The 19722-nt window shown below is 40.3% G+C and overlaps 1 protein-coding gene across 8 annotated transcripts in view; it reads right to left on the bottom strand.

Annotated features, from left to right (window-relative positions):
* Positions 1-19722, bottom strand: part of DCAF1 (DDB1 and CUL4 associated factor 1) — a 92147-nt gene that overhangs the window by 7243 nt on the left and 65182 nt on the right. For 7 of the 8 annotated variants that reach the window (XR_009009624.1, XR_009009625.1, XM_007168649.2 and 4 more), the window contains 5 exons: positions 18593-18826; positions 17931-18024; positions 17301-17405; positions 17007-17080; positions 16391-16492 (listed from right to left, as the gene is read on the bottom strand). Coding sequence is in view for 6 of the 8 variants with exons in the window: in XM_007168649.2 (XP_007168711.2) it covers positions 16391-16492; positions 17007-17080; positions 17301-17405; positions 17931-18024; positions 18593-18826 (609 nt within the window). In the remaining 2 variants the exon portion in view is untranslated. The remainder of the gene's footprint in view (positions 1-16390; positions 16493-17006; positions 17081-17300; positions 17406-17930; positions 18025-18592; positions 18827-19722) is intronic. The other variant, XM_057555794.1, reaches the window with a different exon arrangement.

Here is a 19722-nt window from a genome sequence, read left to right as displayed (position 1 = left end):
GAGGCAGTAACAATAAACTGACGCACAGACTAGCTTCTGGCCCTACAAATACATCAGCTCATACAAATAACTGGGAAAGGAGAGAGGAGTCAAAATTCAGGGAAATAATTCAAAGTATTTACCAGATTATAACTTTTGCCTCTTTTTTCCACACATGTTTTCAGGGATTTGACCAAAATTAGTTCTAATTAATAAAGTTCCCTCAGTTAAAAACAAGCACATTAAAAAGAGCATCCAGGGCCCTGTGTTTCTTAAGCCTCTGTGGAATAGAATAATTACATGAAGATAGTGTTAATTATTTTTATTTTTGATTCTGAAGTTAATTTAGTACACAGTTATTGATATATACACTCATCATTGTTTTCGGAGTATGGGATAGGAGAAAATGCCCAGGCTTTGGGATCCAACAAGCCTGGGTTAGAATCCTGGCTCTGCCAATTATGTGTTGTATGAACTTGGGCAATTTACATACATTTTCAATGTCTCAGGATAGAGTAACTTTTAAAGGCCCACAGTTGAGTGAGTATGTAAAAGGCTAAACTGTTCAAACAGGCATCTGTTAGCCAGCAAATTTAAGGAAGATCGTTCTTCATTTCTAAAAACATCAAAACTTAGCTGATCCAGGAGAACTAAGAAAAAGCTCCAAAGTCAAGAGCAATCCTAGAAAATAGGTCAACCAGGGTCTAAGGTTTGAACTACAAATACCATTCCAAATTCTTCCAGAAGCCTACAAACTCAGCTTTTACTTAATCTTGTAGCAGAAGAAATAATTTATATTTATTCATCCCAGAAGGCCATGATGACATATGTGACCACAACAGGAGAAGGGAAATGAATAGGAAGGGGAGACCTACCTGAATCTCAAACACATCACTTCATCATTTATACTCTGGATTTAATGACCAGTAGTTTAACATGTATTTTGTTACACATGGATATGGCCATAAACTCACTTTCTAAATTTTAAATCTGAAACGTGGAGCATGAAACAGAACAGAGGCTCACAAGATCTATCCAAAGTGCTGTGGTAGAATCTAATTCTGTGGTTGAACCCAAAAGAGAGTCTAGGAAGCAATTTTAAGAGCATTCTTGCAGGTTTAAGTACCTGGTTGGTAACAATGAGGCACTCTCCTTCATATCTAGAGAATAAAGCTTCCACTAATGAGTGGTCAAAAAAGTGGTCCAAAAAACCAAAAATTATTGCTTAATGAAAAAAGCAAATCTTGCTTGAATCCCGATTCAACTCCAGCAACATTTAGATAATGTTTTGGATCCAGGAATACTGATTTTTTAAAAATTCTCTAAGACCTCTCTTCTAGGGCTTAGAAACAGGAATTCAGGGCCAGGCTGTTTTAAACTACTGATAAATTCTACAGAAAAAAATTCTAAAACTCTTCCCTTCCTGGTTCCATCTTAAGACAATTTCATGGTTACCCGAAGGCCCAAACCCCTGCAGATACATCAACCCACTCCTCTCCTGTACAGAGAACAGGTCAACTGGCATAAGCTCCCTCAGCTGCCCTCTGGTCCCCTCACCACATCTAAACCTGACTTCAACCATAGTCTGAGGAAGAAGAAAGCCTTCCACTTCCGCTCTGGACCTCAGTCCACCCCCGGTCCTTATTACCACGCTGCACCTTTCTCATGCCCACTCCACTCACAACCACGCTCACACTTGGCTCCACTAGCTTTCTTACCTTCTCTGAAGAGAGTCAGCTTCCCCAAACCTAACAACTTCTCAATCTACACAGGCTTTGAACTCCTTCCATCTATAGACTTCTGAAAAATGGTAACCTGAACCCTACTCCTCCTGGCCTCCAGGTCCTCAGCCACCACTTGCTCACTCATCCACTCACTCTGTCTTCTATTCCTCTAACACTTGACAGTCCGGCTTCTGCCCACAGCACTCCACAGTGTAGCAGGTAATGGTATGTGCTCTGGAGCCAGGCTGCCTCACAGGATCCGAACTCTGCTGACACTATGTTTACTTAGCCTCATAGGGTTGTGGATAGGATTTAATGGGGGGAAAAATGTGTATGCATGTATGTATATAATCTCTTTGCAAAGTGCCTGGCATATACTAAGTGGTCAGTTAGTCTGTTGCTCTGATTATAGTAACTGGAAGCTTCCTAAAGGAATCTGAAGGCCTGAATGGCTCACCACGGGGCTTCTCTACAATGACTGACACTAACCAATCCTGGCTTCCACACTGGGCTGCTGATCTTTACCAGATCCCTTCCAGATCTCCTAGGCATAAAGGTTCCTACAACTTAAAATTTATTTCTGCCTTTACATTTCCTCTCATTCATAAATCCTGAACTCACATTAGATAGCTCTACCCATCTGTACCACAGAAACTTCTAAAACAACTCAAAGCACCCCCTAAACCTAACACCTTCCCCACACCTCTCCCAGTTACCAGATGAAATCTCAAACATCTTTCACTTCTCCCACTTTCACGGCTTCACACCCAGTTAACTAATGTCACTCACAGATCTGGGGTGCCCAGCACTCCCTCTCATTCCACTCACCTACTGCATTCTCCCTCCTCCTGTCTACCTCCAGTCTCTCCAACTCTCTATGGTCTTATCCCTTCCCAGATCAAAAAACCCAGGCACTCCATAATGCTGCCCACATTACAGAAGTACAACAGAAGCAATGATTACTAAACAACCATTTAATGCCAACTTCTCTAAATCTTAATTTCTTGTTAAATGAGAGGATTTAATTACATCAGTGGTTCCTACTCAGGTATGGCCATCAGAATGTGTATTTTGGAGCACTGGGAAAGTTCTCCAAAATACACATGCCTAAACCCCACCCAGGGTCCAGGCTGACAGAACCAATCTTTACAAATTAAGCTCCAACAGGAGGATTTTGGAAAGGTGCCCCAGGAATTGTGGAGTGCATCGTTATGAAGAACCACTGTTCAAGATGACCTCTGGTTCTAAAGTTCTACTCTTCTGTAATAATGTACCCTATCCAAAGACTCCCAATGACAAAACCAAAAAGGTGAATACAGGCATCCCTTGTTTTATTGCAATTATACTTTGCAGATACTGCGGGGATTTTTTTTGTTTTTGTTTTACAAATTGAAGGTTTGAAGCAACCCTGCATCGAGCAAATCTATCAGCACTATTTTTCCAACAGCATTTGCTCACTTCATGTCTCATGTCACATTTTCTAATTCTCAGAATTTCAAACTTTTTCATTATTATTATATTTGTTATGGTGATCTGTGATCAGTGATCTTTGATGTTACTATTACAACTCCCTGAAGGCTCAGATGATGGTTAGCATTTTTGGCAATAAAGTATATTTTAATTAAGGTATGTACACCTAATAAACTACAGTACAGTGTAAACATAACTTTTATATGCACTGGGAAACCAAAAAAATTCATGTGACTCGCTATATTGTAACATTCACTTTAATGCAGTAGTATGGAACTGAACCCACAATATCTCCAAGGTATTCCTGCATAGGTATTACCAGTGACCTTCCCTCCTCCTATCAAACTGTCTTGCTCTCTAGGACTTAATTTGATTTTCTTTTAACTAGTGCACCATTTGTTTCTAGACCATTCAAAATTCTTCTTGAATACATGTCTATTTTTTCAAGAGAAACAGCTTTTAGCTTACACTGCCTTCAAAAATATAACCGATCTCTTAGAAAAAAACCAAACCTCTCGTCATACTTTAAAAACAGTTAATCTAGAAACTAGGATAGCTTTTTTTAAATGCAATTAAAACCTGAGCCTACTGTCTTGACATTTCAACGTCATATCTGCAAAATTTAAACTCTTGCTTCTCCTTCTGACACTTGTTCCTGTTGTTAACTAGCCTTAAAAGCTATAGATTCATTTCAGGGTCATAAACACTTGTGCTTTTCTCTCCTCATCAGCAGAATCTAATTCACATATATTTTAAATTTCTTAGTTGGGAAAAAAAGGTTTTTCAGGAATCAATGACCAAGCTTACAGCAGGTGTGTAATCAGTAAAGACTCTTACCATCCGCTTCTAGGCAGTGGAGAACACATAGGAAGCACAGCACACAGTGTGTCCCAGATTCCAAAATGGAGTGGAGAAAAGAAAGATTATTCCCTTGTTTTGTTTTTGTTTTTAAAAGAAATTTAAGATTAACTATAATTAGTTGAAATGTATTGGCTTTCCAAAATCTAAGAACAATGATCAATTACTAATCTTTGGTTTTATAATTTTCCTAAAAGCTAACATCAAAGTTGACTGAATTTTTAAAAACAACACATATACCGAAATTCCAATGGATAATATGAGTTTTGATAAGTGACTAGCTTATCTCTGCTTTCACCAAATGCCTGAAGGCTGGCAGACTACCAACCTCAGGAATCAAATATTTATAGCTGTCAAATACACTGTATTATGTTTTCATTCAACAATACAGTGGTACAGTTCATCCCTTCTTGTTAATCTCCAAGCTTATTTAAACAGAAGGGCAAAAGACAACCATTTTTATGTATGTAAATTATATCTCAATAAAGCTTTTTCAATCAATAAAAACCATTTATATAGGCACTTTATGCTAGACCATCTTATCAGATGGCAGCTGACCATTCAGGATTCTGAGTTTATTTTGCTAAGGTGAAAAGGCAAATTCAAAGGTGTTGGTCACAGGTGCCTGCATCCCTGAGCCATGCAAGTCATACCTGGAACATCTGAGAAGACCTGAGAGCAGATATCTGGACTAGGACAAAACTCTGAATAGCAAATGACTCAAATGAAAATGAAGTCTCCAGTTTTAAAATCAGGTGAAGCAAACAAAGGAAAGTAAGTTAAAAAAAAAAAATCAAGCTGATACAGGGAAGAGGTGATGAGGAGAAATCTGATCAAGATAGTAAATACAGGAAAACCCCACTGCAAGATACTAAGAGGACATGTGAATCAACAGAATTAAGGTTACAAAGGAAGCCTGCTTAAATAGATACAGTATTATCACACTGAAACATCTCTGAATCAAAACCCAAAAGGTCAAGGGCTTAGGGGGAAAAAAGTTCTCTAACGCATGTCCTTTCAACATGAAATGCACCAGCTGATCCCTAAGGACAGTGGTATCAGTATGTGCCATGCAATGTGCCTTGACCCTAAGAAATCCAGAAACAATGCTAAGTCACCCACATTGCACACCTACAGAGACACCTACTCCTCTTCCAACTAGAAACCTTTCAGGCCCTTCCACAGACTGAGCCCTAGGGCCACTCATTAGGGCCCTCTTGAGTCTGTCCCTCTCGGCCTTGGCTGTCTATGCCTCTATTTTTCCTTCCTGAACCAGAGTCAGAAGCCCTAAACACCACCCTACCTCTCTCTGGTATCTTTCTCCCTTAACCTCTCAAAATGAAGGTTAAATAGAACCACAGAAGAAGAATGAACCAGTCTCTTCTCTGACCCAAGCCTCCCTAAAGAGGGTGGAATGAGAAGAGAAGAACACTTAGGGTGTTCCTTTATGGTGGTCTCTTGCTTCCACAGCCAGCCACCCAAGATTCACTTCTCATCCATCACTCCACATCTGCAAGAAGAATGAGGCCAACCCCAATAATAGCCCCTCAGCATCCGAAATATCTAGCTTCTCTTTTCTTGACCTCCTCCTCAAAGACAGACACCAGGTATCACATGGACCCATGTGATAGCTAACAGAGAAGACTGTTGCCCACTGCTTGGTAAACTGCAAGGATGTGGGAGAGTAGGAATAATGGTGTTGATAAATAACTTTAAATAAACCCAGTTTTTGCTTCAGATTTACAGTTCAACATGTAACATCCAAGAAGCTTGAGACAAAACTGATATCTCATAGTGATCTATAATGAGAGGGGTAGTGATGAATGAACCCATGGAGGACGAGACAGTCTGCAGCCACCTGTACCACTATAATATACCAACAAACAGCTTGACAACATCACCTTCTATACCTACTCAAGGATAAACTACATCTTGATTCACGACAGCTAAAGTGGAGAAAAGTATGCATTAAGGGAAGGTGGTATCTAAGGAAGCAAAAGGCCACAAGAATAAAAGACCAGACACTATTAAGAAACTGACTCAAAGCAACTACATGATGTTTGGAGGATCTAATACCACTTGCAAGCTCTGGTATGAAGAAATACTAGCAACACATACGAGTTAAACACTGCTGCATTCAAGAAAACATGAAGATCCATGTCACAAATAAATCAAAGATCTCAAGTATCCATCTGAAGACCTCTCCCTTTTATCCAGATCTCACAACTCACATGAGGTTTAAATACTGTGGGATCCTCTCACCGATGAAACCAAGGAAATCACTGAGGACTCTATGGCCAAACAGCCGGAAAGCATTAAAGGAAATCCTTTCTATAATAGGGATTTCCTGGCCGTATCTGGTGAAGTGGTTTAAACTCTGGAACCTAACTGTCCTTTATAATAAATATGGTATTTAAAAACCTACGGTACTGCTTCTGGTTTCTAGGCACATAAGAAGCTAGAAGTTGCCACTCCACCCTAACAAGTAAAAAGCTGAACAAACTAAAAAAGATCAGTAACTCTTCTTCGATTCGACAGAGAAGTGGGGTGACAGGGCAAACCACTGCCCCAAAATTGGAGAAATACAGAGAACTGCAACTTGCCAGAGCATAAACCCAGAAACACAAACCTCCAAAGGAACCAGTACCAAGGTAGGAAAACCTGAACTGTAACTGACCAATGGCTGGAGACAATTCTGAGCAAAGTCTGAGAGATAAAAACTTCTGGGGCCAGTCATCAGGGCCCCCACACATTTGTGAGTTTTACCTCCAGGAACTTGACCTGGTTCTCCTGGCGAAAATTGGAGAAAAATCCCCTAGTGCTTCTGGTAGGGGGAGGGTAAAAGGTAACATTTTGAAATACATCAGAGCATTCTGTTCTTAAACAAGGGCTGCCCTAAGGAGAAACTATTTAACCAGAGACTGAACTGCTGGAGGAAGGGAAATAACCAATTCCAGCCCACTCTAGCCATCTATACCATTGAAAGGAGGTGGAAAAAAATGACAAGATGTGTGAAGTTCACAGTACAGAGGTTCAGACTCATTAAAAGACTAAGACCTAGTTATAAGACTATAAAATGCTTCCCCTTCCCCCACATCTTACCACCACATTCTAAAGGCCTACAACAGTTCCTTTTATCCAGCACATCATGTCCGGCTATCAAGAAAAATTACAAAGGACTTCCCTGGTGGCACAGTGGTTAAGAATCCGCCTGCCAATGCAGGGGACATGGATTCAATTGCTGGTCTGGGAGGATCCCATATGTCACAGAGCAACTAAGCCTATGTGCCACAATTACTGAGCCTGCACTCTAGAGCCCGCGAGCCACAACTACTAAAGCCCACGCACCTAGAGCCCGTGCTCCGCAACAAGAGAAGCTACCACAGTGAGAAGCCCACGCACTGCAATGAAGAGTAGCCCCCGCTCACCACAACTAGAGAAAGCCCATGCGCAGCAACGAAGACCCAACGCAGCCAAAAAGAAAGGAAGGCAGGGGAGGGGAGGGGAGGAAAAATTACAAGACATGCTAAAAGGAAAAGAAAAACACAGTTTGAAGAGACAATGTAAGCATCAGAACCAGACTCAGATATGGGAGGGATTAACAGACCAGGAATTTAAAACATCTATGATTAAGATGCTAAGGGCTCTCTAATGGATTAAGTAGACAGCATGCAAGAATAGATGGACAACAGAAGCAGAGAGATAGAAGTTCTAAGAAAGAACCAAAAAGAAATGCTGGCAATCAAAAATACTGTGACAGAAATGAAGAATGCTTTTGATGGGATTTTTTAGTGGATGGACACTGCTAAGGAAAGAATCTCTGAGCGTGAGGATATCTCAATAGACACCACCAAAACTAAAAAGCAAAGAGAACAAAGACTGAAAGACACAGAACAGAATATCCAATAACAACTGTGGGATAAACTACAAAAGGCATTAACATACATGTAGTGGAAATTCTAGAAGCAGAAGAAAAAAAAGAACAGAAGAGATATTTGAAACCATAATGACTGAAAATGGGGCTTCCCTGGTGGCGCAGTGGTTGAGAATCTGCCTGCCAATGCAAGGGACACGGGTTCGAGCCCTGGTCTGGGAAGATCCCACATGCCGTGGAGCAACTAGGCCCGTGAACCACAATTACTGAGCCTGCGCGTCTGGAGCCTGTGCTCCGCAACAAGAGAGGCTGCAATAGTGAGAGGCCCGTGCACCACAATGAAGAGTGGCCCCCGCTTGCCACAACTAGAGAAAGCCCTCGCACAGAAACGAAGACCCAACACAGCCATAAATAAATAAATAAAAACAAATACTTTTAAAAAATGACTGAAAATGTCCCCCAAATTAATGTCAGATACCAAACCACAGATCCAGGAAACTCTGAGAAAACTGAGCAGGATAAATGCCCAAAAAACCCCACACCTAGTGACATCATTTTTTAAACTACAGAAAATCAAAGATAAAGAATAAATCCTGAAAGAAACCAGAGGGGAAAAACACCTTACCTATAGAGGAACAAAGAAAAAAATTACACCCGATGTCTCCAAAACCATGAAAGCAAGAAGAAAGTGGAATGGAGTATTAAAAATGTTGAGAGGGGGCTTCCCTGGTGGCGCAGTGGTTGAGAATCTGCCTGCTAATGCAGGGGACACGGGTTCGAGCCCTGGTCTGGGAAGATCCCACATGCCACGGAGCAGCTGGGCCCGTGAGTCACAATTGCTGAGCCTGCGCGTCTGGAGCCTGTGCCCCGCGACGGGAGGGGCCGCGATAGAGAAAGGCCCGCGCACCGCGATGAAGAGCGGTCCCCGCACCGCGATGAAGAGTGGCCCCCGCTTGCCGCAACTGGAGAAAGCCCTCGCACGAACCGAAGACCCAACACAGCCAAAAATAAATAAATAAATAAATAAATAAATAAGAAAATCCTTTAAAAAAAAAAAAAAAAAAAAATGTTGAGAGGGCTTCCCTGGTGGTGCAGTGGTTGAGAATCCACCTGCTAACGCAGGCGACACGCGTTCGAGCCCTGGTCTGGGAAGATCCCACATGCCGCAGAGCAACTGGGCCCGTGAGCCACAACTACTGAGCCTGCGCGTCTGGAGCCTGTGCTCTGCAACGAGAGGCCGTGATAGTGAGAGGCCCGCGCACCGCAATGGAGTGGCCCCCGCTCGCCTCAACTAGAGAGAGCCCTCGCACAGAAATGAAGACCCAACACAGCCAAAAATAAATAAATAAATTTATTTAAAAAAAAAAAAAAACGTTGAGAGACCAAAACCACCAACCTATAATTCCGTACCATGTGAAAGTATCCTTCAAAAGTGAAGGAGAGGGACTTTCCTGGTGGTCCAGTGGGTAAGACTCTGCACTCCCAATGTAGGGGGCCTGGGTTTGATCCCTGGTCGGGGAACTAGATCCCACATGTCGCAACTAAGAGTCCGCATGCCTCAACTAAGAAGTCTGCGTGCCACAACTAAGAAGAAGTCCGCACGCCGCAGAGAAGATCCCACGTGCCACAACTAAGACCCAGCACAGCCTAAATAAATTAAAAAAAAAAAAAGTGAAGGAAAAATACTTTTTCAGACAAACAAAAACTGAGAGAATTTGTTGCCAGTAAACCTGTTTTGCAAGAAATGTTAAAAGAGGGCTTCCCTGGTGGCGCAGTGGTTAAGAATCCACCTGCCAATGCAGGGGACACGGGTTCGAGCCCTGGTCCAAGAAGATCCCACATGCCACGGAGCAACTAAGCCCGTGCGCCACAACTACTGAGCCTGTGTGCCACAACTACTGAAACTCGCGTGCCTAGAGCCCGTGCTCTGCAACAAGAGAAGCCACAACAATGAGAAGCCTGCGCACCACAATGAAGAGTAGCCCCCACTCGCCACAACTAGAGAAAGCCCGCGTGCAGCAAAGAAGACCCAACACAGCCATAAATAAATAAATAAGTGTAAGTAAATAAATAAAATGTTAAAAGAAATTCTTCAGAGAGAAGGAAAAAAGTTAGAAACTCTGGGGCTTCCCTGGTGGTGCAGTGGTTGAGAGTCTGCCTGCCGATGCAGGGGACACGGGTTCAAGCCCTGGTCTGGGAAGATCCCACATGCCGCGGAGCAGCTGGGCCCGTGAGCCACAACTACTGAGCCTGCGTGTCTGGAGCTTGTGCTCCGCAACAAGAGAGGCCGCGACAGTGAGAGGCCCACGCACCACGATGAGGAGTGGCCCCCACTCGCCGCAACTAGAGAAAGCCCTCGCACAGAAACGAAGACCCAACACAGCCCCCAAAAAATTAACTGATTAATTAATTAATAATAAAAAAAAAAGTTAGAAACTCTGAATATATTAAGGAAGATCACTGGAGAAGGAATAATTGAAGGTAGAATAAACATTTTATTTTTCTTATTCTTAACTGATCTTTGTTCAAAATAAAAGTAGTTTGTTTAAAATAATAATACCAACAATGTATTCAATTATGTATGCTTTTATATAAGTAAAATGAATGACAGCAATGAAACAAGGGATAGGAGGAAAGAATTAGGACTACAGATTTTGTTATCATAAGTTACTTGCACTATTCATGAAGAGATACAGTGCTATTTGAAAGTGGACTTGGATTACTTGTAAAAGTACACTGCAACCTCTAGGGTAACCACTAAAGAAAGTTAAAAAAAAAAAACGTATAACTAATATGCTAATAAAGAAGAGAGGGGAATCCTATAAAATACTCAATTAAAACCACAAAAAGGAATTTCCTGGCGGTCCAGTGGTTAGGACTCTGCGCTTTCAGTGCCCTGGGCCAGGGTTCAATCCCCGGTTGGGGAACTAAGATCCCACAAGCTGCACAGCGTGGCCAAACAAAAAAAACAAAAAAACACAAAAAGCAGAAGAAGAATGGAAGACAAAAACAGGAGCAAAGAACAAATAGAAAAAGTAACAAATATGGTAGATGTTAATCCTACTATATCAATAATTACTTTGAATGTCAATGTTCCAAATGCATCAATTAAAAGAGAGACATAATCAGAGTGGATCAATAAATAAGACTCAACTACATGTTGTCTGTAAGAAACCCACTTTAAATATAGACACATATAGATTAAAACTAAATGGCCATGGGACTTCCCTGGCAGTCCAGTGGTTAAGACTTAACGTTCCAATGTAGGGTGTGCGGGTTCGATCCCTGGTCAGGACGCTAAAATCCCACATGCCTCACAGCCAAAAAACCAAAACATAAAACAGAAGTGATATTCTAACAAATTCAATAAAGACTTTAAAAATGGTCCACATCAAAAAAAAAAAATCTTAAAAAAAAAAAAACTACAAGGACAGAGAACTCTATACCATGCTAACATGAATCAAAAGAAAGCCAGGGTAGGGAATTTCCTAGTGGTCCAGTAGTTAGGACTTGGCAGTTTCACTGCTGAGGCCCCGGGTTCGATCCCTGGTTGGGGAACTAAGATCCCACAAGGCATGTGGTGCCACCAAAAAACAAAAAGAGAGAAAGAGAAAGAAAGAGAGAAAGAAAGCAAGCCAGGGTAGCTATATTAATTTCAGACAAAGAACCTCACACCAAGGAAAGTTACTAGAGATAAAGAAAGGCATTAGGGCTTCCCTGGTGGTGCAGTGGTTAAGAATCCACCTGCCAATGCAGGGGACACAGGTTTGAGCCGTGGTCCAGGAAGATCCCACATGCTGTGGAGCAATAAAGCCCATGCGCCACAACTACTGAGCCTGCGCTCTAGAGCCCGTGAGCCACACCTACTGAGCCCACGTGCCACAACTACTGAAGCCCTCACGCCTAGAGCCCATGCTCCACAAGAGAAGCCACTGCAGTGAGAAGCCTGCGCACCACAACGAAGAGTAGTCCCCACTCGCCGCAACTAGAGAAAGCCTGCGCACAGCAATGAAGACCCAACGCACCCCAAAATAATAAATAAATAAATAAACACTAAATGTTAGTTCTTTAAAAAAAAAGAAAAGAAAAAAAGAAGGCATTATATGGGAAACAAAATGAAAAGACAACCTACAGACTAGGAGAAAATATTTGCAAATGATGTGACAAACAAGGGCTTCATTTCCTAAATATACAAACAGCTCATACAGCTCAGTATCAAAAAAACAAACAACCCAATCAAAAAATGTGCAGAAGACCTAAACAGACATTTCTGCAAAGACATACAGATGGCCAACAGGCACATGAAACGATGCTCAACATCACTAATTATTAGAGAAATGAAAATCAAAACTACAATGAGGTATCACCTCACACCGGTCAGAATGGCCATCATCAAAAAGTCTACAAAGAATAAATGCTGGCGAGGATGTGGAGAAAAAGGAACTCTCCTACACTGTTGGTGCAGCCACTATGGAGAACAGTATGAAGGTTCCTTAAAAAACTAAAAATAGGGACTTCCCTGGTGGTCCAGTGGTAAAGAATCCGCCTTACAATGCAGGGGACGCAGGTTTGATCCCTAGTTAGAGAACTAGGATCCCACATGCCGCGAGGCAACTAAGCCTGCACACCACAAATACTGAGCTCATGCACCTCAACGAGAGAGCCCACATGCTGCAAACTACAGAGCCCACACGCTCTAGAGCCCGTGTGCCACAACTACAGAGCCCATGCGCCCTGGAGCCTGCACACCACAACTAGAGAAGAGAAAACCCACACGCCAACTAGAGAGAAGTCCGCGCACCACAACAAAAGATCCTGTATGCCTCAATGAAGATCCCGCATGCCGCAACAAAGACCCGATGCAGCCAAAAATAAATTAAATACATAAATAAAAAATAAATCTTAAAAAAAAAGAAAAAAAACCTAAAAACAGAGTCACCGTGTGATCCAGCAATCCCACTCCTGGGCATATATCCAGAAAAGATGAAAATTCTAATTCAAAAAGATACATGTGCCCCGATATTCATTCATAGCAGCACTATTTACAACAGCCAAGACATGGAAGCAACCTAAGTACGGCCATCAAAAGATGAATGGATAAAGAAGATGTGGTACACATATACAATGGAATATTACTTAGCCATAAAAAAAGAACAAAATGCCATTTGCAGCAACATAGATGGACCTAGAGATTATCATAGTAAGTGAAGTAAGTCAGAAAAAGACAAATATCATATGACCTATCATATCACTTACATGTGGAATCTAAAAAAAAGATAAAAATGAACTATTTACAAAACAGAAACAGACTCACAGACATAGAAAACAAACTTACGGTTACCAAAGGGGAAAGGGTGAAGGATAAATTAGGAGTTCGGGATTAATAGATATACACTACTATATAGAAAACAGATAAACAATAAGGAACTACTGCATAAGCAAAGGGAATTATCTTCAATATCTTGCAATAACCTATAATGGAAAAGAATCTGAAAAAGAATATATATATATATAAAAAATATATATCACTAAATATCACTGAATCACTTTACTGTCCACCTGAAACTAACACATTTTAAATCAACTATACTTCAATTAAAAAAAACCAAAACAAAACTGCAAGACCTAAATTCCTTTCCACTCAAAAAAATCTTAAACCACACATTTTGATTGTTCAACTAAAGGAATAAATGTCTATTAATTTTTTAATTAAATAGTGAGACCACTACATATCTATTAAAATGACCAAAATGCAAAACACTGACAGCACCTAATGCAGGTGAGTACATGGAGCAACAGGAACTTTCATTCATTGATGACAAATGCAAAATGGTACAGCCACTCTGGTAGACAGTTCGGCAGTTTCTTATAAAACTAAACATACTTTTACCATATGATCCAGCAGTAACACTTCTTGGTATCTACATAAAGGAGTTGAAAACTGACGTCCACACAAAAACCTGCACACGGTACACAATATGTTGATTTTTTTTTTTTTGAGGTATAGTTGATACAGGAGCTTTATTCTGAATTGCCAAAACTTTATTCAAATTACTCCAGAACATAATTGCCAAAACTATTCAACACTGTGATGAAGATGTCCTTCAGTAGGTAAATGAATAAATAAACTGTGGTATACCCAAACAATGGAATAGTATTCAGCATTAAAATGAAATGAGCTACCAAGTCATGAGAAGATATGGAACAAACTTAAATGCATATTACTCAATGAAAGAAGCCAATCGAAAAGGCTACATTCTGTATGATTCCAACTATATGACACTCTGGAAAAGGCAAAACTATAGAGACAGTAAAAAGATCAGTGGTTGTCAGGGGCTGAGGGGAGGGAGGAATAAATCGGTGGAGCACAAAGGATTTTTAGAGCAGTGAAACTACTATGTACAATACTACAATGGTGGATACACGTCATGTTTGTCCAAACCACAGAATGTGTAACACCAAGAATGAACCTTAATGTAAACTATGGACTCTGAGCAATAATGATGTGTCAGTGTAGGTTCATCATTTGTAACAAATGTACCACTGTGCTGTGGGATGTTGATCATGGGGGAGGCTATGCATACAGGGACAGTGCATTTATGGGAAATCTCTATACCTTCTGCTCAATTTTGCTGTGAACCTAAAGCTGCTCTAAAAAATAAAGTCTATCCAAGAAAAAACAAAAACTATTGTACTGAGGATGTCATTTTCAGTAAAGTGCTTTATAAAATAATATCCCCATGGTATCCAACAAGGATCATGACTATCTTATCTGTGTGTGAGGAGAGAGGGAAGATAGAGCTGGGAAACTGCCCCTCCCTAAGAGGGCATCCCACGAGGGAAGCACTGGCACAGGATGCCTCTGGGTCAAGAAGCAAGCCCTGCACAAGGCTCTGCTCTGATCCCACAGTGACCACTAACCCCAAATACATACAAGTCTCCTCTCCTCACTCTGCTCAGAAACCCATTTCTTGGGATTATGAATTATCTCTGAGCTCTAATAAAATGCATACTTAGACAGTTAGAACATTCTACCAGAGACAGTGGCGATCAAGAGAGTATACACAGAGGACTGTAAGGTGAGTCTGTTTTAGCTTGTTGATTCCAGGTGACAGGGTTTACTCAAGGATTCAATTTAGAGGAGAAAGTAGAGGTTCATAACCTATAAAGCCCGATAGTGGAACACATACCTAAATCTCAAACTGGCACAACAAATCACCCTTGCTTAGTCAGTACTAAGTCCTGTCAGAAAAAAACATGAGTCACTGGCCCATAGTATTAGACTTGCATGAAAAAAAAACTTTTAGAATTACCACTTTCAAAAATTTTGCTCTTAAAAATTATTTTAAATCTTAAATACAAGCTGCTGGGGAAGAATGCTAACAGAAAGATATTCCATTAGCCCTAACCATTGAGCACGATTTACCAAAGAATAGGGGAGGGGTGAGGATGAGAGAGCAATGGCAGGGCAAAAAGAAGAAAGTGTGCTTCCTCTTGTCCTATGGTGGCCCCTGCCCTCACTCAGGGCACTTCTGTGCCCTTAAAGAGGATATAGAGCACCAAGACCAAGCAACACCATAGTGGAAGAAAAAACAGAAATGAATCCAAGATCTGGAAAAAAGATATTTTATCTGCTTTATTATCTACAACAAATATGTAAAAACCTAGTTGTTCATTTTCAACTTTATATTACTCAGCAATAAACATTTCTCAGATTTGTCTGGAGAATCGGGCCAAGAGAGTATATCCTTAGAAAAAGAATGTGGTGTGAGCCTAGTAGACAGGAAAGATATGCTGAAACTCAGAAGTTTAAGAAACTCTTCATAACTGACATCAACTGACACACCACACAGACGAGCACCTAGCATAACATGACCATAAATTAAAATCCCCTATAAAAAAGGAAAAGCTAAGATTCTGAGACATGATACCATCGACCCACATTTTATAAATGTTTAATTTCTCAAAAGCATCAATATCTTCTCTTTACCTGTAAGCTCCATTCTATACTCTGAAAATAGACTATGCCATAAAACTGAGAAAATGCAAACCAGAACTTTATAGAGGTTAAGCCATTTCTATGATCCAGCTCAGCAGAGTGACTTTTCGGTTTTGTATTGACATTGAGAAAATGGGGGCCTGCTTATCCTGAAGCCAGACAGGGCACTGGTTTTGAGGTTGAGTACAAGGAAATCTCTAAAACAAAATCAGAGATTGCTGACCTGCAAATTAATCTATAAATGGAACTCACAGGACTATCAGATACTCCTTAAAGTCTTGTAATAATAAAAATCTGCTTTCTTCTAATGAGTTTCAGTGATCAAGGACACATGACAGGCCTTCAGAATATGCTAACAGGTAGCAAACACCCCTATAGCAAAAATCTTAAAAAGAAAAGAAAAGAAAAACCCTATAACTAAAGGCAGAAATGCATAATTTCTAATAAAGCATTATTCAGCAGAAAGAAATTTCAAAGACCACTAACCTGGTCCTCCTCTTCATCCTCATCCTCTGCCAGACGCTGCCTGCCTACTTCATACAGCCTGCACACCGTGTCCATGTTCAGAGACTCTATGCTGCCTTGGTTCTGAAATAGAACACCCAGTCCACAAGAAGTTAGTTTTTAGAAGGCCCATATCCGCACCTCAGCTATGACTGGCACTCACACACCTTGACCCTGTAACTATCAAAGCTTCCAATACCCAAAATTCTTGAACTGATTCTGAAAATGTTATGCCTAGGACACAGAGAGGGAAAGAAAAACAGGATGAGAAGGCCTGGACAGCAAGGCAGAGACCACCATCCCTGCGAACAACACTGTTCCAAGTACGTTCTAGAGAGAGATTGACTCCTCTAAGAAAGGGATGACAGTGTGAGTCCAGGATAATAGGAGATGGGACGCTCCACAATGCTCTATATCAGGATTTTCCTACTTCTCTTATACTGTGTATCTCCCCATCAGATGAGTAGATTATCATAATCTATCACCAGAAATGCATCATCTTTAGAACACATTAACAGACAAAAATGTCTGGAGTATAAGTTGAAAATGATCTTAAATATCAGAATAAAACAGTAGGATTTCTTCTAGCTCCCTTTACCTCGATGACAGCAAGATAGCAGTCTTTGGTGTCTGTACATAGGTCAAAAATGTTCCGTTTCACATCAATGGTCGCTGGAAAACAGAATGTGACAAGACTCAGGACTAGACTACTGCTGTGATCTTAAAACCAGCCTTTCTGTTAAAGGAATTCAAGGTGACTGTTCATAAATATTTCCCTAACTCCTCTGCTTTTCAAAAGCAGAAAAATTATAATTCTCTCAGAAAATGGAGGATCTTAAATAAGGAACACCAAAACAAGGCAAAATCATCAATACCTGACCTTCACACTTACCGATAGGTTTGTAATCAGTTGCATTAAATGTTCGGAAGGATGATCCAAAAGGGCTTTTCATCCTCTCTTCCATTAAGTCATCTTCATCATCTGCCTGCAACATAGCTAGTTGGGATGGAAAGGGGAAATGGGAAAGGGAAGCAAAATACTATTAGAATCAGAAACATCCCCTATTCACAACTGCAGAAAATATTAATGGACAATCAAGACTTCAGAGAGTTTCCCTGTAGTAAATTCCTCTCAAAGCATCCTCCTTGCATATCCAAACAATATCCTCAACCTCTCATCTAGCTTCCAACAACTGTTACAGCTGAAAGCGTACAAAAATCACAAGACAAAAAAGGTTTTTCTTTAAGTTCATCATGATACGCATGGTAAATTACTCATGAAATTTCTTTCTGTATAAGATTTACTTGTTATCTTCAAAGCCAGTGGCCCTCCACTCTAAATCAACATTATTCTCATCAACAAATTTTGTCACCATTTGTACTATTATTTTATCTTTTATGTTACAACTTTGAAATGTTTTTCAATTCACATTTGACAGATATTTCTAAATAGGAAGTATCAAATTAAATGAGTGGGGAGAGAAGGGAGAAAGAGAATAATGAAAAGTGAAAAGTTTATTACCTCCATACATCACTGTCCCCGTGTGGTTGAACACCACGCGACACTGATCTAGAGCAGGAACTGTGTGTAAAAGATGGAAAGTACGAAGGTCCCACTAGGAGGGGAAAGGTCAAGGAAAACTATTTTCCCCAAAACTTATTTAACCTCATGAGGAAAATTCTGAAATACCACTTTCTTTTCCCCTCCTTCTAGGTATTAATGCTTTAAAAGTCAACAAGATCAAGATAAAGCAAAAGCATGTAGAATGCATATTACTGAATAATGACCCTGAAAATCTCCTATGATATCCTCATATACATAAAAACTACATGAGCTCCCTCTCTCCCAATAGTAGCACTTCTTTTTAATCTTATGTGTGATTTCTATAGAGCAAAAGTAAAATCCTTCTGAAGACAGATAAAAGTCAATCTGACACCTGGGGAAGTGGGAGGGAGTAATCTGGTCACTTCCCAATACAAAGAAAACATGCTAGTAAAAGTCAACGATAATTACCAATATCAACAAGAATCCACTAGAGATTCAATAATACTTCAAACCAAAGGAAAAAAACCAGGTTATTTACCTGTGTGGATACTTCGACCAGGTATTGGTAGAAAGATAAATAATTTCTACATTACAAACTAGGTAACAAATGGCAATTAAGACATGGGCATAAAGGATACAATCTCAGTATTAATGATGACCTCCAGCCCATTCGGATGGAAAACGCCACTGATGTTCATGTTGAACTTGTCAAACTTGTGGATGGCCTGTGCAGAGCGGACATCCCAGAGGACGCCATCATTTAAGACAAGATCATCTGTAGGATTAAAGGTGGCACAGTTCCTCTTGTAGTTGTTGGCAAGATCTGGGTTAAACAGAGTCAACAGCTTGTTGCCAGTCTGAATATCATAAATCTTTAGAGAAGAAGGGGTGGGAAGAGAAAAATCAGACCAATCCATCCACTGACAAATTCAAACAGATGCTGCGTAAAATATCTCTCACGCTTTCCAAAGCCCATCAAAATTATAAAAGGCCTAACATTGAAAATAACTGGAAAATAGGAAGACCACACCCATACAAGCAAAGTTTATGTACTTTGGTTCCCATTCAAAGTTTGAAAAGTCTCTTTGCCACAAGTAAGAAAATAAGAAGTGAGACTGCAATAGGGATAAGAAAACCCTCTTCTTCCCCATCCCACTTTCAAGAAACAGAAAATGTTTCTAAGACTGAAACTGAGAAACTCTCCATGTGGACTAACCAACATTACTCATAGAATAGGTTACTTTTTGGAGAAAGGCATCAACAAAATGCCCTTTTCTCCTTAAAATCTCTCAATATACTATCCAAAGTCTACAATGTGCAACCCATGCAGAGACCAGATCTTTCCCATCAGCTTACAGACATGCTGTAATATAGCCAATCTTTTTAAAAAATCCTCCTTTAATAGAGGAACAAACAGGGAGACACCACAAGGAAACAAACAAATCCAGATCGTGGGACAAGACAACTAGCCTGGTCTCTTCAAAAGTCAATGTCATGAAAACTGGAGAAATGGTTCTTGGCTTTAAAACATTAGTGAGACATAACAACCAAATGCAATATGTGAATCTTGGCTGGATCCTGGTTCAAAAAAAAAAAAAAACATTTGAAACCAAACACATCAGGAACAATCGGGAAAACTGAGTATGGGATGGCTATTAGATGATATTCGGGAATTACTATAAATTTTCTTACATTTGATAACAGAGTGTGATTATGTAATAAAATGTCATTATTGCTAGGATATACATGTTATAAGAGTTAGGGATAA

The sequence above is a fragment of the Balaenoptera acutorostrata genome, chromosome 10 (assembly GCF_949987535.1).
Source record: "Balaenoptera acutorostrata chromosome 10, mBalAcu1.1, whole genome shotgun sequence".
NCBI lineage: Eukaryota > Metazoa > Chordata > Mammalia > Artiodactyla > Balaenopteridae > Balaenoptera > Balaenoptera acutorostrata.
This window is presented reverse-complemented; position numbering and strand designations above follow the sequence as displayed.